General features: G+C 47.9%; 1 protein-coding gene across 1 annotated transcript in view; it reads left to right on the top strand.

Annotated features, from left to right (window-relative positions):
* Window positions 1-12273: 12273 nt before the first annotated feature.
* LOC125487828 overlaps window positions 12274-25282 on the top strand; it is a 22712-nt gene continuing 9703 nt past the window's right edge. Inside the window, exons 1-2 of the mRNA XM_048620220.1 lie at window positions 12274-12441; window positions 12972-13053. Coding sequence (XP_048476177.1) covers window positions 12289-12441; window positions 12972-13053 — 235 coding nt within the window. The 5' untranslated portion in view covers window positions 12274-12288. The remainder of the gene's footprint in view (window positions 12442-12971; window positions 13054-25282) is intronic.

The following is a 25282-nucleotide window of genomic DNA, read 5'->3' on the forward strand; positions in this document are numbered from 1 at the left end:
CGGGCCCGAAACGTCAGCCTTCCTGCTCCTATGATGCTGCTTGGCCTGCTGTGTTCATCCAACTCTACACCTTGTTATCCCTAGATGTCTCTGTTGTGCAACACTACCCAGGAGCCTACCACTAATTGAAAAAGTCCTGTCCTTATTTGTTTGAACAAAATGCAACACTTTGCATTTATCCAAATTAAACTGCATCTGCAATTTTCAGATCCGGCAACAAACACTGTTTAATTTTGGCTATAAATCTGCAATTTTACACCAGTCTCAGTTACAATGACCTAAAAAGCAACCCCATTTGGTTCACTGAAGCCTCCAAGAGGGATGAGGATGTCGCAGGCTAGGCTCAACATTTATTGCCCGTCCCTAATTGTCCAGAGGGCAGTTAAGATTCAACCACATTGGAGTCACATGTGGGCTAGACTGGGTAAGTATGGCAGATTTCTTTTCCTGAGGATTCCTGGATTTATAGACTCATACAGCACGGAACCAGACCCTTCAGCTCAACCAATCTATGCTGATCAGGTTTCCCAAACTAAACTAGTCCCACTTGCCTGCATTTGGCCAATATCCCTCTAAACCTTTTCTATTCATGTACCCATCCAGATGCCCTTTAACTGATATAATTGTACCAGCTTCCACCACTTCCTCTGGCAGCTCGTTCCATACATGCACCACCCTCTGTGTGAAAAAGTTGTCCTTCAGGTCCCTTTTAAATCTTTCTCTTCTCACTTTAAACCTATGTGCTCTAGTTTTGGACTCCCGTACCCTGGGGAAAAATTTACTCCATCCTTGCCCTTCATGATTTTGCAAACCTCTACAAGGTCACCCCTAAGCCTCCAACGCTTCAGGGAAAATAGTCCAGCCTATTCAAGCCTCCCTATAGCTCAAACACTGCAACCTTGGCAACGTCCTTGTAAATCTTTTCTGCACCCTTTCAAGTTTCACAATATCGACCAGTGAGGGCGGGGAGAGATGGGGATTGAAATTGTAGTGAGGTTGGGGAGTGAGGGGGATTGGAATTGTAGTGAGGTTGGGGAGTGAGGGGGATTGGAATTGTAGTGAGGGTCGGAGTGATGGGGATTGGGATTGTAGTGAGGGTCGGAGTGATGGGGATTGGGATTGTAGTGAGGTTGGGGAGTGAGGGGGATTAGGTAAAGTAGTGAGGTTCAGAGTGAGGGGGGGATGCAGATTGTATTGAGGGTCGGTGTAAGGGCAACGGGGATTGTGGTGACAGATGGAGTGATGGGGATGAGGAGTGAGTGTCAGATCGAGGAGGATAGGGATTGTAATGAGGTTTGGAGTGAGGGGGGTGGAGATGAGGAGTGAGAGTTGGCATGAGGGGGTACGGCAGTAAGGGTGGATATGAGGGCAATGGTGAGTGAGAGTCGGAGTGAGGATGTGGGGATTATAATGAGGGTCAGATTGAGATGAATTGGGAGTGAGGGTGAGAGTAAGGGTCGGAGTGAGGGCATGGGGATTGTAGTGATGGTCAGAGTGAGGGGCATGGGGAGTGAGAGTCGGAGTGAGTGCATGGGGAGTGAGGGTCGGAGTGAGGGGTATGGGGAATGAGGGTCAGAGTGAGGGGCATGGGGAGTGAGCATTGGAGTGAGGGGTATGGGGAATGAGGGTCGGAATGCGGGGCATGGGGAGTGAGAGTCGGAATGCGGGGCATGAGGAGTGAGAGTCGGAGTGAGGGCATGGGGAGTGAGGGTCGGAGTGAGGGTAATGGGGAATGAGGGTCGGAATGAGGGGCATGGGGAGTGAGGGGCATGGGGAGTGAGGGTCGGAGTGAGGGGCATGGGGCGTGAGGGGCATGGGGAGTGAGGGTCGGAGTGAGGGGCATGGGGAGTTAGAGTCAGAGTGAGGGACGTGGGGGTTGTAGTGATGGTCGGAGTGAGGTGCATGGGAATTGAGGGTCCGAGTGAGCGGGGAAAGCGATTTAGGAGTGAGGGGGGAGATTGCTGTGTTAGAAGTTTGGAACAATTTCTTACTGAGAACTGTCCTTTCGTCTCCCTCCCTCAATCCAGGAGAGCCGCTCCGTCTCGCCGATCTCTCCCGGCGGAGAATCCGTCAGGCTCTTGGACAGGATCGGATCTCGCAGGTAGCTTCGTTACCTCTTCCCCCCGCCCTCCAAACCTATCTCCGACATTCCTGAAAGCGGGAGGAGAGGACGGACAGAGCGAGAGAGACGCAGAATCGTCAGCTCAGTTTGTCAGTTATGTATTGTGTCAAATAAACCCTTCGCCTTGCACCTCCCCAGGGTTCGGGGTGTGGATTTTGATGAGTTCTTAAGCCATACTTTCTCAGATTCGGGCCACTGTGAGGGTAGAATAACTGCAGCTGTTCCTCCCATCACTAAATGATAGCCCATTGTGGACTCTTTGCATTCCTCGATTTTCTTCAACTAAATTCACAATTTACCAGCTCTGTATCGATCAGACCACAGCACCTGCTCACTCGCCCTCTCTGTCCCATTCCATGTTTCTGAGATGTACTTTCTGTCTCCCTGATCTCTTATCACATTCTGTTCATCACTTTCTTCCCCAGCTCCATCCTCTCTCCCTTTAGTTCTTTCCCACTCTCTGATGCTCCCTATCGCTTCCATTTTCTGCTTGTTACTGCCCCTCCCCATCTTTTTATGTACCATTGCCTTTCTCTCTCTCACACACACACATTCGGTCTCCTCTATCCCATTGTCTCTCTCGCACACACATTCTGCCTCCTCTATTCCATTCTCTCCCACACACACACATTCTGTCTCCTCTATCACACTCTCTCTCACGCACACATTCTGTCTCCTCTATCCCATTCTCTCTCACACACACACACTCAGTCTCCTCTATTCTATTCTCTGTCTCGCACACACATTCTGTCTTCTCTATCCCATTCTCTCCCACACACACACACATTCAGTCTCCTCTATCTCATTCTCTCTCTCTCTCTCACACACACACACACATTCTGTCTCTTTCTGTCACATTCTCTGTCGCATTCTGTCTGCCTTTTCTGTCCTCTACTCTGTCTCTCTCTCTCTCTTTCCGCATCTCAGTGTTTCTCTTTCACACCGTGAACACATCTTCCTTATTTAAGAGATCTAGACTGAAAGGAGAGAGTGAATGGACTCCGCTTTAAAGAGGGGAAGGAAACCGTACTGGAAAATTGCATGCAGCTTTGGAGAAATGAGTGCGGCTCTTACCGATGGGTCTGAGAGTATGTTATTCATTGGGAACAAAAACAAAATTCATTGGGCACTGGTCAGATTGCAGCCTCTGCGAGGATTTGGGAGAGAGTGGGGAGGACACATGAGCAAGGTCACCTCCAGAAACCGCACCCCTACCACTCCACCTTTCTCTGTTGAAATGCTCGCCCCATTTTTTTATATATATTTGTGAAGAAAGCAGATAAACATCGGAAAAAAACCCCTCTAAAACCCAAAAACTTTAACCAAAGCAAGGAAGCAAGCAACGCTGTGTAGCTGTGCAATCATTGAAGAATCGAAAGGATTATGGAACGGACCCAGTTTGCTTTCTGAATAAAAAAACAGCCGAAAGAACTGCGGATGCTGTAACTCAGTAACAGAAACACAATTTGCTCAACAGGTCTGGCAGCATTTGTGAAGAAAAAAAATCAGTGTCAACTTTTCGGGTCCCACGATCGATTTCTCACATGAAACTGTCTCCTAATTATTTTTACACTTCACTCAATGTCTTTTTGTGTGTGCGAATTTTAAACGGGGTAAAGCTTAAGCTACAGAAATGAAAAGTTCTGTTTTTCTACTGCTTCGTGTTAGAGCTACGAGTTACCATGATGTGTTGTGCTGGACTGGGGTGGACAAAGTCAGAAGTTGCACGACACCAGGTTATAGTCCAACAGGTTTATTTGAAATCACAAACTTTAGTAGGGCTGCTCCTTCATGAGGCCACCTGACCAAGGAGGAACACTCCCAAAACTCGTGATTTCAAGTAAACCAGTTGGACTATAACTTGGTTTAATGTGACTTCTGGCAAAGTTACTAGTTGTTGAGTAAATACAGTCATTTTCGCTGTTTACTCAGGAACCTGGTATAGTTTTTTTTTATACTGGAGAAGTACAAAGGTAAGGCCACAACAGTCCCAGAGAGCTATAGGACTGCTCTCTCCTGAGAAAGACAGATGACTGAGGATCAAGCAAAGGGTTGAGGTTAAGAGGTTAAGAAGAAGAGTCCTTTTTAGTGACCTCAGCCAAATTGGGAATCGAACCCACACTCCTGGCATCACAAACCAATTGTTTGTTCAGAGGTAAATTCAGATTGTTGATTGCATCACATTTGTGGTAACTCTGGGGTCTAGAGGATCTACCCCTGCGTGCCGTGACCAAGTTTGGAAGATCATTGGGTGGGGTATTTAGGAACAAGAATGACACAAGATTGGGATGGAATTAGTCCAAGTCTTAAAGGATAAAGGGACTTTCTCCCAAGGTTTATGCATTCATAAATAGACTGGCACAGGAACCCGCTAAAACTTTCCTGCAGGTCTATGCGATATCTATGACCAACGGACGAGAGATCACAAATCCAACTTATAGAGTCGTACAGCACAGAAACAGACCCTTCGGTCCAACCAATCCATGCCGACCATAATCCCAAACTAAACTACTCCCACCTGCCTGCACTTAGCTCATATCCCTCCAAACCTTTCCTATTCATGAACTTATCCAAATGTCTTTTAAACGTTGTAACTGTAACCACGTCCATCACTTCCTCTGGAAGTTCATTCCATACACGAACCACCCTCTGTGTAAAAAAGGTGCCCTTCATGCCTTTCTCCTCTTACCTTCAAATGTGTCCCCTAGTCTTGAAATCCCTCTCCCTAGGGAAAAGATACCTGTAATTCACCTTATCTGTAACCCTCAGATCTTATAAACCTCAATAAGGTTACCCCTCAACCTCCTACGCTCCAATGAAAAAAGTCCCAGCCTATCCAGACTAATTTTATTACTCAAACCCTCAGGAAAAAAATGACACCTGTCATTCACCATATCTATACCCCTCATGATTTTATAAACCTTTAATATAAACTGAGGATTGTCGGGAAAACCCCACCTGGTTCACTCATGTCCTTCAGGAAAGGAAACTGCTATCCTTACCTGGTCTGGTCTACATGTGACTCCAGACCCACAGCAATGTGATTGACTCTTAACAGCCCTCTGGGCAATTACGGATGGGCAATAAATGCTGCCTAGCCAGTGATGCCCTCATTCCATGAACAAACAATAAAAAGTTTCTGGATTTGTAGGCAAAAGTTGCAGACTTTAAGGGTAAACTTTACACAGGCAAATATGGATATTAGGAACACATGCCATTTACAATGATCTCATTCTCTTTGAAGAAGTTTAAAAAAAATCCATAAACTTTTATGGTAAGAATGAAAGGCTTAAAGCCAGCAGTGATGACTCGTACTCTTGAACTGATTCATAAAGTTAGACCTTTTTTCTCGACAAAAGTAGAAGTCAAGAGAATGAAACTAAAAATGGGGATGTACTGCTGAGGCTGTATAAGGTTCTGGTCAGACCACATTTGGAATATCAGGCACCAAATCGAAGGAAGGATGTGCTGGCCTTGGAAGGGTTCCAGAGGAGGTTTGCATGAATGATCCTGAGGATGAAGGGCCTGTCACATGAGGACTCTGGGTCTGTACTCAATGGAATTTAGAAGGGTGAGGGGAAATCTGATTGAAACTCCTAGAATACTGAGGGGACTAGATAGAGTGGACGTGGACAGGATGTTTCCACAAGTAGGACAGACTAGGACCCGAGGGCACAGCCTCAGAGTGAAGTGACGAACTGAGATGAGGAGGAATGTCTTCAACCAGAGGGGTAAATCTGTGGAACTCATTGCCTAAGACAGAGATAGTTCTTGTTTAGTAAAGAGATCCAGGGTTCTGGGTAGAAGGCAGGGGTGTGAGCTGAGAAACATATCAAATATGATTGAATGATGGAGCAGACTCAATGGGCCGAATGTCCTAATTCTGCTCCTGTATCTTATGGCTTTGCCCCTCATTCAGAGCAATGAGGATCACATTATTTCAGTTTTGCTTTGCTGTTTAGCACAGACAAAGGAAGCTGGTAATGGTTGTCAGTACTGTAAACATTAGTAATGTCAAGGAGTGTAGCCTTTGCTCTGGCAGATCAAGCCAAGAGCAGGCTGCAATACCAGTCCAATGGGTTTGGGTATGGTCAGTCTGACTGACTGACCATTCAGGCCAGTCAGAATCAGGGAGGTCTCCACATAAAGGGGTGAGGAGAGAAACAGAGTGGAGTGGCATGGTGGCTCAGTGGTTAGCACTGCTGCCTCACAGCACCAGGGACCCAGGTTCAATTCCAGCCTGGGGCGACTGTCTGTGTGGAATTTGCACATTCTCCCCATATCTACATGGGTTTCCTCCCTCAGTCCAAAGATGTGCAGCTAAGGTGAATTGGCCATGCTAAATTGCCCATAGTGTCTATGGTGGGAAATGCAGAGATAGGGTAGGGGGTGGGTCTTGGTAGGATGCTCTTTGGAGGGTCAGTGTGGACTCAAGAGGCTGAATGGCCTGCTTCCACACTGTAGGGATTCTATGATGTGCAGGTTAGGATGGATTGGCCATCCTAAGTTGCCCATTGCAATGGAGTTAGCCACCCGTCTGGATTCTTTTTGCCCTGTGGTGAGTTGCTACTCTCCTGGAGTGAGAGAGGGGCAGGTATTTCAGGAGGTTCAAGTGGTTGGCACCACCAGTACGCTGGGCAGGTACTCCAAGTGTGTAAATAGGCAGGGTGCAATAAGTGGTGGTAGAATTGGCAGACAGCAGTGAGATTGGAAGATCAGGAACCTTGGGTGGGAGGTGCATGCAGTGGCAGAGTCAGTTTGTGGGGTATCTGAGAGAAGAGGGTGGCATTTACCCTGGCAGATTGGAGAAGGTCATATAGCACAGAAATAGACCCTTCGGCCCAACTTGTCAATGCCGACCAGGTTTCTTGAACTGAACTAGCCCCATTTGCCTGTGATTGGCCCCTATTACTCTAAAACCTTCCTATTCACATACCCATCCAGATGCCTTTTAAATATTGTAGTTGTAACAGCCTCCACCACCTCCTCTGGCAGCTCATTCCATACACGCACCACCCTCTGCATGAAAAAGATGCCCCTCACGTTCCTTACCCCTCTCACCTTAAACCTATGCCTTCTAGTTTTGGACTGTCCTATCTTGAGGAAAAGATCTTGGCTATTCACCTCATCCATGCCTCTCATGATTTTATAAATCTCTATAAAGTCACTTCTCAGTGAAAAATGTCCCAGCCTATCCAGCTTCTCCTTATAACTCAAACACCCACAGTCCCGGTAACATTATGGTAAATCTTTTCTGAACAGTCTCCAGCTTAATAATATCCTTTCTATAACTGGGTGACCAGAACTGCACACAGTACTCCAGAGGAAGCCTCACCAACACCTTGTTCAACCTCAACATGGACCAGGCTGGCATGACCACTGCTGCCTGTCCTGAGGGAAGAGGAAGTCCTATTCATGCCAATGCAATGGGGCACCATGCCCCACACCTGCTCAGCCATGTACGGCGCCAATGTCCAGACCGATGCAGGGCAGCTCTGGGGCTGCCGGTAAATTCCGGGATATCCCATGAGCAATGAGTTATTTTGGGAATGGCTTGTGATAGAGTGCGGGCAGAATCGGAAAACAGGGAAGTTTTAGGGGTGATATAGGTTGTACTGAGATAAGTTTGATAGGACACGGAGAGAATTCTTGTGACATCCTGGAGGGAAATCCTCCAGAAAAAAAAACACCTGACGCATTTCACAGTCAACTGAAAAAACATAAGATTCAACCAATGGAGACCAGGGACAGAGAAAGAGACAGACAGACAAACTATATAGAGAGAGAGAAAGAGAGATAGAAATAGAGATAGAGAGAGAGAGTGAGTGAAGTGGAGATAAGTACAAAAAAGAGAGACGGAGACTGACAGAGGGGAGGGAGGGGGAGACGCAGAGAGAAACAGGCAGAGACAGAGACAGAGAGAGAAAGACTAAAGAATTCAGAGAGAAAGAGATAGACAGAGAGAATGAGATATATGGAGACATGTAGTGAGAGAGAGGGAGATAAGGAGACTGAAAGATAGATGGACTGACAGAGAGAGATGGACTGACCGAGAGAGAGGGAGATGGAGACAGTCAGTGAGAGAGATATGGATACAGAGAAACATAAACAGACAGAAAGATGGACAGATAGAGAGATACTGACAGAGATAGGGAGAGAGACAGACAGACAGAGAAATGGAGACAGACAGCGAGAGAAAGATGGACAGAATGCAAAGGGAGATATGGAAACAGACATAGAGAGAGACATATAGAGAGATAGACAGACAGAGAGAGAGACAGACTGACAGAGAGAGGGACAGAGACGGAGATGGAGACAAACTGTAAGAGAGATATGGATACAGAGACAGACAGAAAGATGGACAGAGAGACAGGGTGATATGGGGATTGACAGAGACAGAGAGAGACAGAAAGAAAGACAGAGAGAGATGGAGGCAGACAGAAAGAGAGATGGACAGCGTGAGAGAGAGGGAGATATGGAAACAGACATGCAGAGAGAGAGACAGAGAGAGAGAGGCAGAGAGGGAGAGAGACAGACAGAGACAGAGAGCCAGTGAGAGAGACAGATAGAGGGGGAGAGACAGACAGGGAGTCAGTGAAAGAGAGAGAGAGACAGATAGAGAGGGGGAAGACAGACAGGGAGAAACAGTCAGTGAAAGAGAGACGGATGGAGAGGAGAGACAGACAGAGACAGAGTTAGGGAAAGAGAAAGACAGAGATGGAGAGAAACAGAGATGGAGAGAGACAGACAGGGAGAAACAGAGTCAGTCTAAGAGAGAGGCAAATGGAGAGGAGGAGAGACAGACAGAGACAGAGGGTCAGTGAAAGAAAGAGACAGATAGAGGGGTAGAGGCAGACAGAGACAGTCAGTGAAAGAGAGAGACTAACAGAGAGGGACAGAGAGGGAGATAGAGACAGACTGTGAGAGAGATATGGATACAGAGAGAGACAGATAGAGAGACAGGCTGACAGACACAGATGAGAAACAGAGAGAAAGATAGATACTTACAAGGACACAGAGGAAGAAAGTGATGAAGAGGAAACAGACAGAGAGAGACATGAGAAACAAACAGAGAGACCAAGAGAAAAACAGACAGAGGGAACAGAAAGACAGAGAGTGAGGGTGAGGAAGAAAAACAGGCACACAAAGAGAGACTGAGAGAAACAAAGATAGAAAGAGGAACAGAGAGAAAAGCAGAGAGAAAGTCAGAAACCGAGAGAGACACAGAGAGAGAGACTGAGAGAAAAAGAGGGACAAAGAAGGAGAGAGAGAGAGAGACGCAGCGGTAGACAGACTGGGACAGAAAGAGTCAGCATGCAAGCGTTTATCCCAATGACCAAGATCAGAAACAAAAACAGAAATTTCTGATGCTGGTCACTAAATGAAAAACGAAAGAACTGCGGATGTGGTAAATTAGGAGCAAAGACAGGAATTCCTGGGAAAGCTCAGCAGGTCTGGCAGCACCCGCGAAGAAAAAATCAGAGTTAATATTTCGGGTCCGGTGACAGTTCCTCCGAATTCACAGACACACTGACCGAGGAAGGGTCACAGGACCCGAAACGTTAACTCTGAATTTTTATTTTTTTCTTCACAGATCCTGCTGAGCTTTTCAAGAAACTCCTCTGTTTTTGTTCCTAATTTACCATATCCGCAGTTCTTTCGGTTTTTAATTTAGTGACGAGCATCAGAAATTTCCCTTTTAAATCCAATTTAAGCGGATAATAAACAGAGCCAAACCTTTGCAGCAAAAATCTGAGAAACCATCTCTCTCTCTCTCTCTCTCTGAAAAGCCATCCCGCCTGAGAAATTGCCTGAATATTTTTTTTGGCTCGATTGAAAAAAGGGGCTGGGAATTTCTGATGGCTGGGCGTCACTGAGCAGGGACAGAAAGAAATTTGCCGAGCGTTTTGACCTTCTTGCACTTAGCTTCCTCATTGGTGTGATCATCAATTACCCTCAGCAGAAGGAGTCTTTCCGTGCGGGGAAGGCAAGTCTGTTTGGGGAGCGACCCTTGGTTTAGAGACCGTGAGTATACAGCAACAAGGGCTCTCTGTTTCAAAAAATGCCAAGGCCCTATTATTCGGTGGTTAGCTGTCAGACGAAATCAGATGTTGTAGATCGCAGTGGAGAGCAATGGAAGAGAAACGAGAATTTGATGGTGAAAGTGGCTTGAGAGAGAGAGAGATGCAGAAGAGTGGGATGTTGGTGAGCAGGTACCAGAAGGATTGAGCAGGGAAGTAAGAAATTAGCAGGGACAGAGAGAGAATTAGGGAGGGATGTCGATTTACGAAGGACAGGGAGTGGCAGAGAGAAAAGGAAAATTAGAGACTGAGCGAGATTGATGGCAATGGATTGATGCAGAGGGAGAGAGGGAGTGGGAAATATTTGCTGGCCAATTTCGAGCTATCCGCTGGGGAATGTGTTATTCTAAAATGGCGTGGGACTGTATAGAGAGCACCGTCATGATGCAGGGCTGGGGGATTAATGAGGCAAGTTTGAGTCAGATATGGAGAACATTCTCACTAGGCCCTTACAGAGAAATATTCGGAAAATGTCGACACAACTCACTGTCAGCCAAAGAAAACATAGGATACAGCCAATGGAGGCCAGGGACACACGAGAGAGAGAGACAGAGACAGAGAGAGGGAGAGACTGAGGCAAGCATAGACAGAGAGAGAGATAGAGAGAGGGAGAGAGACAGACAGAGGAAGACAGATAATATAGAGAGCGATGGAGACAGAGGGCGAGAGATGCAGGGAGGCAGACATATATATAGAGAGAGACAGAGAGGGAAAGAGCTGGAGAGAAATGGAGAGAGGGGGAGAGAGATATATAGAAAGGCGGACAGATATATGTATATAGAGACAGAGGGGCAGATATATACATACAGAGAGAGGGGAGACACACACATACATATAAATATACATACATAGAGAGAGACAGGGAGAGGGGGAAGAGAGAGATAAGGGCAAATATACAGAGAGATGGAGAGAGAGGGGAAGAGAGAAAAAGAGTGGCTGACAGATATATACAGAGTGAGAGAGATGGAGAGGAGGAGCGAGAGAGAAAGAGATTCAGATCTGCAGACAGCGAGACACTGAGGGAAAAAGAGACAGACTGAAAGAGATAGAGAGATAAAGTTAAACAATGAGAGAGACACACACATGAGAGAATGAAAATTAAAAATTGAGAGATGGATGACAATGGAAGCATTGATAGAGGGGGGATGAAAAACAGAGGAAGGGATAAAGAAATAAAGTGAGAGAAAGAATGAGAGGGAGATGGGGGAGACAGAGGAGAGCAGAAGGGCGGAGGAGCGAGTGACAGAGAAAGAGGGACTGATAGACCGAGGGGCAGAGAGCATGAGGGCCAGAGAGAATGGGGGGCGAGTGGGAATGGGAGGCGAGTGAGAATGGGGGCTGGTTGAGAATGGGGACTAGGTGAGAATGGATGCTGAGTGAGAATGGGGGCTAAGTGAGAATGGGGGTTGAGTGACAATGCCAAAATCTTCCAGAATGTTCCACATCTGCTTTGAAGCGAAACAATGCACCCAAAGGGAGGGGCTGTTGGGGACGACAGAGGGGCCGGAGAGAGTCGGGTGGGGGGGGGGGGGAAAGCGGAGGGGGGAGGAGCGATCACAATCAGATCAGAGGGACTGCAGGGGGAGGGAGGGAAGGGCTGTGAGGGGATAGGGAGGGATGGAGGGAGCTCTGAGGGGACACGGAACGGAGGGGAGGGCGTTGTGAGGAGGGAGGGAGCTGTGAAGAGAAGTGGAGAGAGGGAAGGAGTCTGTGAGGGTTTAGGCAGGGAGGGACGGGGTCTCTGAGGGGAGGGGGAGGCTGTGAAGGGATGGGGCGGGAGGGGGCTGTGAGGGGAGAGGGAGCGAGTGAGGGGCTGTGAGGGGAGGAGGAGGGTGGGGGGGGGGGGGGAAGGGTCTGAGGAGGGGGATGTGTGAGGCTGAGAGAAAAAAAAATCAGAGTTGGAGGGACAGAGGACGAAAGAGACAGGGTGGGAGTGATGTTGGGGCAGGGGGGTGTAGGGGAGGGACAGAGAAACCGTAGGTGTTTTTGCCGGAATGCAGTGACTTTGCAGAGCACTGTTAGGTCTGTTTTGAACGTGGGCTGGGTAACTGCAGACGGATTGCGGGGTGTAATATTGCTGAGTGCATGGGAAGGAGGAGGGCGTTCCAGAGTCTGGAAAACGGAGGCGGGGCGGCGTGTGAAGAGAAAAAAAAGACACGATATTACAAACCACCCTGCCCCAAGCTTGCAACACCACCCCGATCCTCTGACGGTGTGTACACATCGATGTGGACTCTGGTGAGTGAGTGATTGATCTCTCTCTATTCCGCAACACTGCAGTCTCATTAATATCAACATCGTTACTTTGCAATCCCAGAGCCAGCCAGGAATCTGTCCACTGTTTCAGCGGAAATGTAGACGCTCAGTCTAAGCTGCTCCATCTCTCCCCGGCTATCCGCCCCTCCAGCGTCAGGACTCGGAGACAGAAAGGACTACAGATGCTGGAAGCTAGAGTCAATAAATGTGGAGCAGGAGAAGCGCAGCAGGTCAGAGAGACAGTCTAACCAGCTGTGCTTTACCAGCTTTACATTTGTCGCCCCTGTCACCTCCCTCTTTTAAGCTGAAAGTAAATCTCCTTCTACACTATCCCCATCATAGATTCCCAAGACAGGGACAGCACGGGGTTAGGTAAAGAGTAAAGCCCCCTCTACTCTGTCCCCCACCATCAAACACTCCCAGTACAGGGGCAACACAGGTGATCTTCGTATCTGCTCCCGATCATGTCGAATGCAATGCGTTGAGCTCTCGATGGTGTCTGTCTCCACCAGGTTGGGCTCGTCAGAACAATGGCCTTGCAGAGGATTTCGCTTCTCCTGCTGCTGATGACCGTCGCTCTGTGCTGGGCAAAAGGTAAGTGTTTAATTCAGGGACAGTAAGACCTGCAGATGCTGGAGTCAGAGATAACACAGTGCGGAGCTGGAGGAACACAGCAAGCCAGGCAGCATCAGAGGAGCAGGAAAGTTGACGTTTTGGGTCAGGACCCTTCTTCAGAAATTCGTCCCACTCCTGCCCCTCTATGCCTTTTGTTCCCTTCAGTCCTGCTCAGTGGAAGCCAGCCTGAAGACATGTTCAAACATCCACTGATGTTCCTTGCACCATAAGTTTGGAAGGAGTAATAGGTGGAGGGGGTTATCGAGCTGGCTTCCCATTCTGTAAGGTCACGGCTGATCAGATTGTGCCTCAATTCCACTCTGCTGACGAACCATATTATCTCTGACTCTCTTAAAATCCAACTGATTCAGTGTCTGAGCTTCCACTCCTCAGTGCTACGTCTAACAGGCATGCTATTGAGGTATGGTAACCACAGCAAGACAGCTTAGTGCACTCCAAGCATTCATATTCCTCCTACAATTCCCTGCCCATAAAAAGATTCTTGCATATCCTAGAGATATCAGATGCTGTGGAGTTGGAGATAACACAATGTGGAGCTGGAGGAACACGGCAGGCCAGGCAGCATCAGAAGAGCAGGAAAGCTGATGTTTCGGGTCGGGACCCTTCTTCAGAAATGGGGGAGGGGGAAAGGAGCTCTGAAATAAATAGAGAGAGGAGGGGTGGGGCTGGGCAAGATAGGTAGGATGGTGATGGGTGAGTGCAGGTAGGCACTGGTGGGGATTGGTCAGTGAGGTAGGAGGGGTGGATAGGTGGGACAGAAGATGGACAGGTTGTGTCAGGTCAAGGAGGTGGGAATGAGAGGGAGGCTTGGACGTGGGATCTGGCCAGGGATGGGGAGATTTTAAAACTGGTGAATTCCATGTTTAGGCCATCAGGCTGTAGGCTCCCGAGGCAGAATATGAGGTGTTGCTTCTCCAGTTTGCTGGTAACGTCATTGTGACACTGGAGGAGGACACTGGAGGATGGACATGTCACTCAGGGAAGGGGAGGGGGAGTTAAAATGGTTGGCAACCTGAAAATGTTGTAGCTTGTCACTTACAGAACGCAGATGCTCTACGAAACAGTCTCCAAGTTTACGCATGGTCTCACCGATGTAGTGGAGGCCACATCGGGAGCAGGGGATGCATTAGATCAAGTTGATACATGTGCAGGTGAACCCCTGTCTAACGTAGAAGGTTTGTTTTGTGCCTTGGGTGGAGGTGAGGGGGGAGATGTAACAGCAGGTGTAGCACATCCTGTGGTTGCAGGGAAAGGTGCCGGGGATGGTGGGGTTAGTGGGGAGTGTGGAGCGGATGAGGGAGTTGCTGAGAGAGCAGTCCCTATGAAAAGCAGATAGGGGTGGGGAGGGAAATATCTGTTTGGTTGTGGGGTTGGATTGTAGGTGGTGGAAGTGACGGAGAATGGTACATTGAATGCGGAGGTTGATGAGGTGATATGTGAGATCAGGCAGTATTCTGTCCTTATTTTTGATGGGGGGAGGGGATGTGAGGGCAGAGGTGCGGGAAAAGCAAGAGATGCGGTTGAGGGCATTATCAATCAGTAGAAGGGGGAACCTACGGTCCTTGAATTCGGGAGGAGATCTGGGATGTGCGAGCATGGAACGCCCCACCTTGGGAGCAGATTTGGCAGAGGCAGAGGAATTGGAAGTAGGGGATCGCATTCTTGCGGGAAGGTGGGTGAGTTAGAAGAGGTGCAGCCCAGTTTAGCTGTGGGATTTGGTTTGCTTGAAATAGATGTCAGTTTCGAGGCGGTCACCAGAGATGGCAATGGAGAGGTCCAGGAAGGAGAGGAAGGTACCAGAGATGGTCCAGGTGTATTTGAGGTTGGGGTGAAAGGTGGTAGTAAAGTTGATGAACTGTTCAAGCTCCTCGTGGGAGCATGAGGCAGAACTGATACTGTCATCAATGTAGTGGAGGAAGAGATGGGGGTCAGTGCCAGTGTAACAGCGGAAAAGGGACTGTTCCACGTATACTATGAAGAGGTAGGTTTAGCTTGGGCCCATGCGGGTTCCCATGGCCAGCCCCTTAGTCTGTAGGAAGTGGGAGGAGTTAAAGAAGAAGTCCTTAAGGGTAAGGCCGAGTTCTGTTTAGCAGATTAGGGTGTTGGTGGGGGTAACTGGTTGGGCCTGCGGGAGAGGAAGAAGTGGAGGGCTTTTAGGCCATCCGTGTGGGGGATACTATTGTACAGGGATTGGATGTCTGAAGTGAAAATGAGATGTTGGAGGCCAGGGAATTGGAAGCCTTGGAGGAGGTGGAGGGTGTGGATGGTGTCCCAGACATAGGTGGGGAGTTCCTGGACCAGGGGGGAAAGGACAGAGTCAAGGTAAGCGGAGATAAGTTCAGTGGGGCAGGAGCAGGCAGAGACAATGGGTTGGCCAGGACAGTCAGGTTTGTGGATTTTGGGAAGGAGATAGAAGCGGGCGGAGTGGGGTTGGGGAATGATGAGGTTGGAGGCTGTGGGTGGGAGGTCACCTGAGGTGATGAGGTTGTGGATGGTTTGAGAGATGGCGGTTTGGTGGTCGGGGTGGGGTCATGATCGAGGGGACAGTAGGAGGAGGTGTCGGAGAGTTGGCGCCTGGTCTCGGCAATGTAGAGGTCATTCCTACTACACCCCTTTATCTGCGGGTTTGATGGTGAGGTTAGGGTTGGAGCGGAGGGCTGCACGTTCTGTGGGGGAGAGGTTAGAGTGAGTGAGAGAGGTGGACAGGTTGAGGCAATCGATGTCGTGATGGCAGTTGGAGATGAAGAGGTCGAGGGAGGGTAGGAGATCTTGGGGGTGGTGTCCAGGAGGATGGGGTGTGTCGGAGGCGGAAGAAGGGGGCTGTAGAAGGTGGGTCAGACTCATGGTTAAAGAAATAGGTGCGGAGGCAGAGGAAAAAGTGTTCGACATCCAAACGTGTGGGCGTAGGGGAATGAAGATGCAGTCTTTTACTGAGGACTGACCATTCATCCTGGGTAGGATTGAGGGCTTGGGAGGTGGGGGATGGTGGAGGACGCCTGTGTTGAGTGATGGGCACAGGTAAGTTTAGTGTACTTAACAGTTTTTAATGTCAGAGAGGGCGGAGTAAAAGCATTGGTTGAGGTTGTGGATTCAGTGCAGAATAAAAAACAGGAGAGGTCCTTTGCAGGTCTAGGAGAGGGAGGCTCTGAGCTGGGGGTAGGGCTTGATTGTAGGGCCAGGAGATGCCGATGCATTGCTGAAAGCGTGTGCTTGAGGAGCCGCAGAGAAAAAAACGTTTTTGGAGGTTCTCGATGCTGTGTATGTAGAGGTTGTCACAGTCAGGGCCAAATTGGGAATGGCCTGAATGTAGATTGGAGTCCATTGGGGATGATCTGGTTCTGTAGGCGGGTACTGAGAAAGGAGATGTGGCTGTAATACCTGGTTTGCTTGAACATGTGTTCGAAGAGTTTCAGGGCCGAAGAGATTACCAGAGGGTTTGCGGTGGGAGAGAGACCAGCTGAGATCTTTCTGGACAGAGGAGGATAACTTCTTCAAGGTGGGCACCCTTGAATGGTAATTGGGCAGTAATTGGCAGGATTGGATTTGTCCAGCTTTTTGTGTACAGGAGAAACCTGGATAAGTGTCCACATTGTTGGATAGATGCCAGTGTTGTAACTGCACTGGAAGAGCTTGGATAAGGGAGCGACAAGTTGTGGAGCACAAGTCATCAGTACTATTGCCGGAATATTGTCAGGGCCCGTAGCCTTTGCAGTATCCAGTGTCTCCAACTGTGTCTTGAAATCACGTGGAGTGAATCAAATTGGCTGAAGACTGGTATGTGTAATGCTGGGGATCACTGGAGGGGGCCGAGATGGGTCATCCATTCGGCACTTCTGGCTGATGATTGCTCCGAATGCTTCAGCCTAATATTTTGCACTGATGTGCTGGGCTCTTCCATCATTGAGGATGGGGATATTTGTGGAGCCTCCTCCTCCAATGAGTTGTTTGATTATCTACCACCTTTCAGACTGGGTGTTGCAGGACTGCAGAAGCTGAGATCTGATCCAGGATCAATTAGCTCCATCTATCACTTACTGCTTATACTGTTTGGTGTGCAAGTAGTCCTGCTTGGTAGCTTCACCAGGTTGATACCTCATCTTCAGGTATGCCTGGTACTGCTCCTGGCATGCCCTCCTGCACTCTCCATTGAACCAGGGTTGATCCCCTGGCTTGATGGTAATGGTTGAGTGGGGGATATGCCGGGCCATGAGGTTACAGATTGTCCTGGAGTACAATTCTGCTGCTATTGATGGCCCACAGCGCCTCATGGCGGCCCAGTCTTGAATTGCTAGATCTGTTCCAAGTCTGGCCCATTTAGCACGGTGACAGTGCCACACAACACGATGGAGGGTATTCTCACTGTGAAGGTGGGACTTCATCTCCACAAGAACTGTGCAATGGTCACTCTTACCGATACTGTCATGGACAGATGCAACTGCAGCTAGCAGATTGGTAAGGATGAAGTCAAGTATGTTTTTCCCTCTTGTTGGTTCCCTCACCACCTGCTGCAAACCCAGTCTAGCAGCTATGTCCTTTAGGACCCGACCAGCTCGATCAGTAGTACTGCTGCAGAACCAGTCTTGGTGGTGGACATTGAAATCCCCCACCCAGAGTACATCTTGTGCCCTTGCCATCCTCAGTGCTTCCTCTAAGTGTTGTTCAACATTGAGGAGTACTGATTCATCAGCCGAGAGAGGACAGTACGTGGTAATCAGCAGGAGGTTTCCTTGCCCATGTTTAACCTGAAGCCATGAGGCTTCATTGCGTCCAGTGTAAATGTTGAGGACTCCCAGAGCAACTCCCTCCCGATTGTATACCATTGTGCCACCACCTCTGCTGGGTCTGTCCTGCTGGTGGCACAGGACATATCCAGGGATGGTGATGGTGGTGTTTGGGACATTGTCCGTAAGGTATGATTGGGTATGATAAGTGTTGGAGCCTCTCCACCGGGGACAAAAACTCAGGAGGTGGGCAGGATTCAGGCAAGTGGTAGACTTTATTCAAACAAGAACTGGTTAATGCAAGGTGAGGGCCAAAAGATCTTTCCTGACTCTGGCCTTAACATGAGAACCCAGTCGTTCTCTTAATCTACAGCTCAGATCGGAAGAGAGATCAATGACACTCTCTGATTTTTACAGTGAAATACAGCTCTTTTATACATTTTGTGCTACAATAATCACACACAGCATGCTCACCATGTCAATACAGTGTAGAGCACAGGTCAGACAGCATCTGAAGAGCAGGAAAGTTGACGTCTCAGGTTTACACCCTTCATCAGGACTGGGGAGGGGGAAGGGAGCTCAGAAATAAATGCGGGGTGGGGCTGGGGAAGGTAGGTGAGATGGTGATAGGTGGATGAAGGTAGGGGGTTGTGGAGATGGATCAGATGGAAGGGTGGGACAGATAGGTGGGATAGAAGATGGACAGGTAGTGTCAAGTCAAGGAGGCGGAGATGAGAGGGAGGGTTGGATGCGTGATGAGGCCGTGGGTGGGGAGATTTTGAAACTGGTGAATTCTATGTTGAGGCCATCGGGCTGTAGCCTCCCGAGGCGGAATATGAGGTGCTGCTCCTCCAGTTTGCAGGTGGTGTCATTGTGACACTGGAGGAGGCCCAGGATGGACATGACACCCAGCGAAGGGGAGGGGGAGTTAAAATGGTTGGCAACTGGAAGACGGCGTTGATTGGAGCATACAGAGTGCAGGTGCTCTGTGAATTAATCACCGAGTCTGCACTTGGTCTCACCGATGTAGAGGAGACCATGTCAGGAGCAATGGGTGCAGTAGACCCAGGTTAGAGAACGTACAGGTGAATCCCTGTTGGATTTGGAAAGATTATTTGGAGCCTTGGATGGAGGTAAGGGGGGAGGTGTAGGGGCAGGTGTGGCACCTCCTGCGGTTGCAGGAAAAGGTGCCGGGTGTGGTGGGGTTAGTGGGGAGTGTGGAGCGGACAAGGGAGTCGTGGAGCGAGTCCTGTGAACTGCCTTCCTATTCCATACACCCAACCCTGTGAAACACTTGATTGATGATGAGCATTCCTATGGACAGCCCCAGGTTCCCATGATCTCATGGTGTTTAGCAGATATTGTAATCGCCTGGCCTTGGGATCTTTCTATGCATCCTATTAATTACCATTCCAAAGTTAATGGTTATACTCCTTCTGGTCTGACCCAGGCTTGCTTATCTCCAAGGACTACTTGAATTCTATTGTTCATTGTATTCCATCTGCTATCTCTATCAAATTCAAATATTATTCTCTATCAAATATTATTCCGCTTATATTTTCCACTGTCCCAATTTTATATATAATATATAAAAATACAAAAGACAGTTTGTTTTAACCAACTCCTATAAGATTTGTGATATTAATTTCTGTTATAAAGTTAGGTATAAAGTGTTAGCACTTTGTAACTAATAAGTTTAAAACAATCTATTTCTGTTCACTGTGTACCAGGCATCTTCTTAGAGATAAGGGAAAGCGTTTCCTGAAACTAATCGACTTTCACATCTATGTTTAAATGATTTTCCCCTAATGCTTCTGTTATAATTTAGTTATACATATGTCTACAATTATGTTGAAATCTATCTCTCTGATCATCTGAAGAACTAGAACCCATTTCTTAATATTGTGAACAACTTCAAAGACACAACCAATTACAACAAGATAACTTTAGCTGTTATATTCACAGCTGCTTAATGGGTTAGGTTGGCTGGTTCATAGGCTGAGATTTATACCCCTTGTTCTAACCGCTGCTGTTCACTTAATGGGACAACATCCTTTCATTAATGAGGCTGGAATCAATCGCTTGTCTATCCTTAGGCATCCTCTTTATCAAACTGTCTTGATGATTGCTTGCAGGACCTCTCATTCACCTTGGAATGGCCCTGTTCATGGATATGATTATGTTTCACTTATATACTGGAGCAGGCTGTTTTATTCTGCTTCTCTCTTATCAGCCATTTTGGGACTTTCAAACATAGGCCGTCCTTACAGATCCCTGCTTTGGCCCTCGGCCAGGTTATGGCCGTAGGGACATTATCAATGAACAGTCTGAATCAGAGTCCATGAGTAGTCTTCTTTTGGTGATGTCGCATCCATGATCCTCTTCCCGTCATTCGATGAGCTGGTCATTCCCTTTCCTCGTTCCACAAGCAGTCTGTTGGCTTGGTGGTGCGTCGTAGGACCACCACTCACTCCATGGCCCTTCATCTTCTTCGTTATTGTGCCACTTGATGAAGCCAGAAACAAGATAACACAGATGCACTATGACAATAAAAATTACTATTCAGTGGGCATTGGACGTCTCCAGGGATCCCAGCCACACCGTTGCCCAACTCTGCGGGGTCGAAGATAGGGGTTTGTTTGAGTTTGTTTATTTCTTTTCAGATATGGTCAGCCAAATGAGTAATTTCCTCTGAGTTATCAGGGATATAAATACAGCACTCCTTTCCAACGAGTGCACGTGTACCCCCTTTCTCGGCTAATATCCAGTCTAGGGCCATTCGGTTCTGCATCGCCATGATTCGTATGGCAACCATTTCTGCAACTTACCTTGCCCAGAGCCCGTGAGGTGTCATTGGCCACTTGTTCTAAGACTGTGGCCATATTGATAGATTCTCTGGCTAGCTCAGCCATACCATACCCGGGTTATCAGTATAGCAAAGAATCTTTCTGTTTTTGAGATTGCAGCATCTGTGCTGCCTTCAGGGGGAAGACGTATGGTGCATGAACCATACCGCATAGCCCAGGTAACATGACCCTGTCCGGGATGGTGATAACCAGGCATATGCTCTGTGTCCACACGCAAACTAGGGTCACTGATCCCTCCATTAAGGGGAAAGGTTTCTTCCTGTCTACCCTATCTAAGCTCCTCACTATTTTGTGTGTCTCAATCATGGCCCCTCTCAATCTTCTCAATATTTTTGAGTTATTCCCAGTAGTTTCCATGCTTCATTCAGGCACTTGCTTGTGAAGTGGGTCTAATTGTAAGGGAACCACCGCGCCCCCCCCCCCCCCCCCCCCCCCCCCCCCCCCCCTGGGCAATATTTCATATGTCAATATTTTTGCCACTGAGGTTGTAGTACAGTCCTTTGTGGGGAACACTTCTACCCATCTGGTAAACTGGTCGATCATGACCAGAAAGAATCTCTTCTTCTGACTTGGTGGGAGTGCTCCTATAAAGTCCATCCGAATGTGTTCCCATGGTCCCCGTGGGCGGAGCTGACTGCTCATTTTAATTTTAATTCTTGGTCCCGGTTCTGTCTGCGCCCATGCAGTGCATCTCTGGCAAAATTTAGCTACATGTCTTCCCACCACCAGCAATTAGATATCAGCTGTATCATTGTATCCCTCCCTGTGTGTGCTAATCCATGGCAAACATTGTACAGGATCTGTTGTCTGAATGTGGGAACTATTGCCTTACCTTCTGACCTCCAAATATCATCTGCTCCTAACTTTGCCCCATCTTTAATCCATCCTGCTTTTTCCTCTGAATTAGCTCTGGCTTGTAAATTTAAAATGTGCCATTCATCATCTTTTGCTTCTCGGTCTCTCACACCTGCTTTTGTTATCATTTCCTGTGCTAACATTACGCAGAGAGTGCAGCAAAAACAGTCATTCCCTCTCCACTCTGGTATCTGAATCTTTCTGTGTGCTTTTACCTTAATTACTGCTACCTCCTTTGGTTCAATAACTGGTGGCCACTAGGTCCCTGACTAGGGCCTCATGCTGAGTTACACTACCACTAGAAGTGACATAACCTCGCTTTGCCAATGCCATCATGTAGTCATGGACTACATCGAGACGACATCTATTGTATTCAACGTATCATTCTCCGCCACTTCCACCACCTGCAATCTGACCCAACAACTAAGGATATATTTCCGTCCCCACCCCCTATCTGCCTTCCGTAGGGACCGCTCTCTCCACAAGTCCCTTGTCCGCTCCACACTCCCCACTAGCCCCACCACCTCCGGCACCTTTCCCTGCAACTGCAGGAGGTGCTACACCTGCCCCTACACCTCCCCCCTCACCCCCATCCCAGGCCCTAAGAAAACCTTCCACATCAGACAGAGGTTCACCTGCACATCCGCTAATGTGGTCTACTGCATCTGCTGCTCCCGATGTGGTCTCCTCTACATCGGTGAGACCAAGCGGAGGCTCGGAGACCACTTTTTGGAACACCTGCACTCTGTTCATGACAAACGACAACACCCTCCGGTCGCGAATCACTTCAACTCCCCCTCCCATTCCCTGGACGACATGTCTATTCTGGGTCTCCTCCAGTGCCACAATGACGCCACCCAGAAACTGGAGGAGCAGCACCTCATATTTCGCCTTGGGAGCCTACAACCCAATGGTCTGAATGTGGACTTTACCAGTTTCAAAATCTCCCCACCCCCAGCATCGTCCCATGACCAACCCTCCCTCTCATCCCCGCCTCCTTGACCTGATACAACCTGTCCATCTTCTCTCCCACCTATCCACTCCTCCCACCTCACTGACCAATTCCCACCACTGCCTACCTGCACTCACCTATCAACATCCTACCTACCTTCCCCAGCCCCACCCTCCTCTCTCTATTTATTTCAGAGCTCCCTTCCCCCTCCCCCACTTCCTGAAGAAGGGTCTCACCTTGAAACATCAGCTTTCCTGCTCCTCTGATGCTGCCTGGCCAGCTGTGTTCCTCCAGCTCTACACTGTGTTATCTCTGACTCCAGCATCAGCAGTTCTTACTATCTCTACTGCCTGTGTAGATGTTAATCCTTTGTCCTCTCCCTAATTACAGGGCAGTAGTCAACGCTTTTAGTTCGACTCAAAAACAGAAGTTGCTGGAAAAGCTCAGCAGGTTTGGCAGCATCTGTGAAGAAGAAATCAGAGTTAACGTTTTGGGTCTGGTGACCCTTCCTGAGAACCTGTTTGTAGCATCTGCATTTCTTTTGGTTTTTCTTTTAGTTCGACTACCTGGGCAGAGCGACATCCTTCTATACTTTCTCATGCCAAAAACTTCCCATTCCATGGCCCATCTCATCCAGGACTCACCATCATAATACTTCCATGCCCAATCTACAAACATGGATTTCACATCTGGCCCCGCTAATGGCTCTTCCTTAACTCAAACCTGCCTCTCTTCTTTCTGCTCCATGAGGGGGATACAAGCATGTGTCTCTCATTCCTGATTCACGTAGCTTACTGGGTTCTCTCTATTGTCTCGAACTTGTCTCCTGGTAACAGTGCGACTTTCCATTTGCCTCTCCGACGGTCTGTGTAACCCCTCTCAGTTTTCCAGCTTCCAATAGCTGGACTGCATAATGCGGGGAGTGTAATATTGCCTTCCCTAGTTGAGTCAAGGGGCAGGTTGCCGTTAGTGCCCAGGTAGCACATTGGATGGCTCAACGTATTGTCCCATCACGACCAGAACCATTTTACCTGATTAGTAGCCCCCAGGCCAGAGCTTGTCTCCGTGTCTCTGTAACACAATGCAGATTGATTGCCACTGCTTGGGGTTTTTTCAGGTCAGGGAATCCTAGCACTAGTGCAAAGGCCAGTGTCTCTTTGATTTTGACAAAGCAAGACTCTTGCTTAGGTCCCCATTCAATCTTCTGCTGTAATTTTCCACAAAGCTCCTGCAATAGTTAAGTAGTTCTAAGAGTTGTCTTTCCCCTTTAACAGTGACTGTTTCTTTCATTCCCAGTGTTGCAGTTTTACTTTCCAATGGAATGCTACAGCTGCCTTGTGTTACTGTTGCCACTGGCAACCGGTTGTGAATTTCCCTGATTCTGTCTTGGTTCCCTGTCATTGTCTACCTCCCCCGGGGGTAGGGGGTGGGAGGAAACCAGAAGTCCTCTGTTTCCACCATTCCCACATTTAATGGTCTCATTGGCACAATTTTCGGCAACATGACCTCCCTTATTACACACAAAACTCACCCCTCCTTTAGCTGTTTCGAACAGGCTGAATGTCACTGCATATTCTCTGTAAACAACTCCTGCTAGTTTCCTAATATTCCCCTTGGTTACTTCCTTCTTGCCTTCATAGCACTTCCTTAGTTTGTGTTTTTTTTAATCCTCCAACAGTCTGCGCACAGATTACTTCACCCAGTAGCAACAAAATAACAGCGTACATTGCTCAAAATTTAAAGCATCCATCCATTCCACGTCAAGCAGAATGGGTTAATTAGTATTGATCTACAACGGATTCAAAAAGTGGGTATAAACTCTTGCACATAATTACATCATCCATTATGCCTCCTCCTGCAAGAAAATAAATGTGACACTTCAAGAGAGAAAAAAATCCTCCTCTGTTGAGTTTGCCTTTTCTAATCCCTTTTTCAGCTTTCTCAGATTTTAGAACATATCACAAGAGCTTATTTTATTTCCAAAATTCCAAATTTCCTATTATTTGCATTCTTCCACGTCAAAATACTTTTGCAATGAGCAAATCTTGTCGTCCAGAGTTAGAGATTTACTCATGTGTTAAAACAGTATTTGGAAGTTTGCTCTGGCCAGAAAATGAAATTCCAAACAGGTTAATTTCTGAAATTAAAATTTACCCAAGTCCAAACACAATACAGAGCCAATTCTAATAGGTAAATTTTTACCAAGCTTTACAAACCAACTTTTCAAACCAACATTTTTTTGCAGACTTCTGCTTTGCACAACCACTGATAGTCTCTTATAATGGGCATGGCATAAACCATGCATGTACCACACTTATACAGGCACACCACACTTTTAAATCACCGTACATTCCCAAAATGTAAACTAACTTAAAAGTATCCCCAGATCTCAAGCTCCAGGGACCAAAAACACGCAAATTGCGCAAGACGACGTGCAGCAAACAGCAAAGGTGAATTCAAACCAGACCATAAAGAGTTAACCCTTCTACAAGGTTCAGTGAACCAGCACTGTGTAGAAATTCACTCTTCCTCTCTCTCACTTTATGAACACTGCAGCTATTTCACCTTCTTTCTGTACCTTATTGGCATTCTGCTGCTATAAGAACGATTAGAGATGATAAGAACTGCCGATGCTGGGGTCTGAGATAACACAGTGTGGAGCCGGAGGAACACAGCAGGTCAGGCAGCATCAGAGCAGCAGGAAAGCTGACGTTTCGGGTCGGGACCCTTCTTCAGAAGGTTTCCGAACGTTTCTGAAGAAGGGTCCCAACCCAAAACGTCCGCTTTCCTGC

Source organism: Rhincodon typus, chromosome 45 (assembly GCF_021869965.1).
Source record: "Rhincodon typus isolate 14 chromosome 45, sRhiTyp1.1, whole genome shotgun sequence".
Classification (NCBI taxonomy): domain Eukaryota; kingdom Metazoa; phylum Chordata; class Chondrichthyes; order Orectolobiformes; family Rhincodontidae; genus Rhincodon; species Rhincodon typus.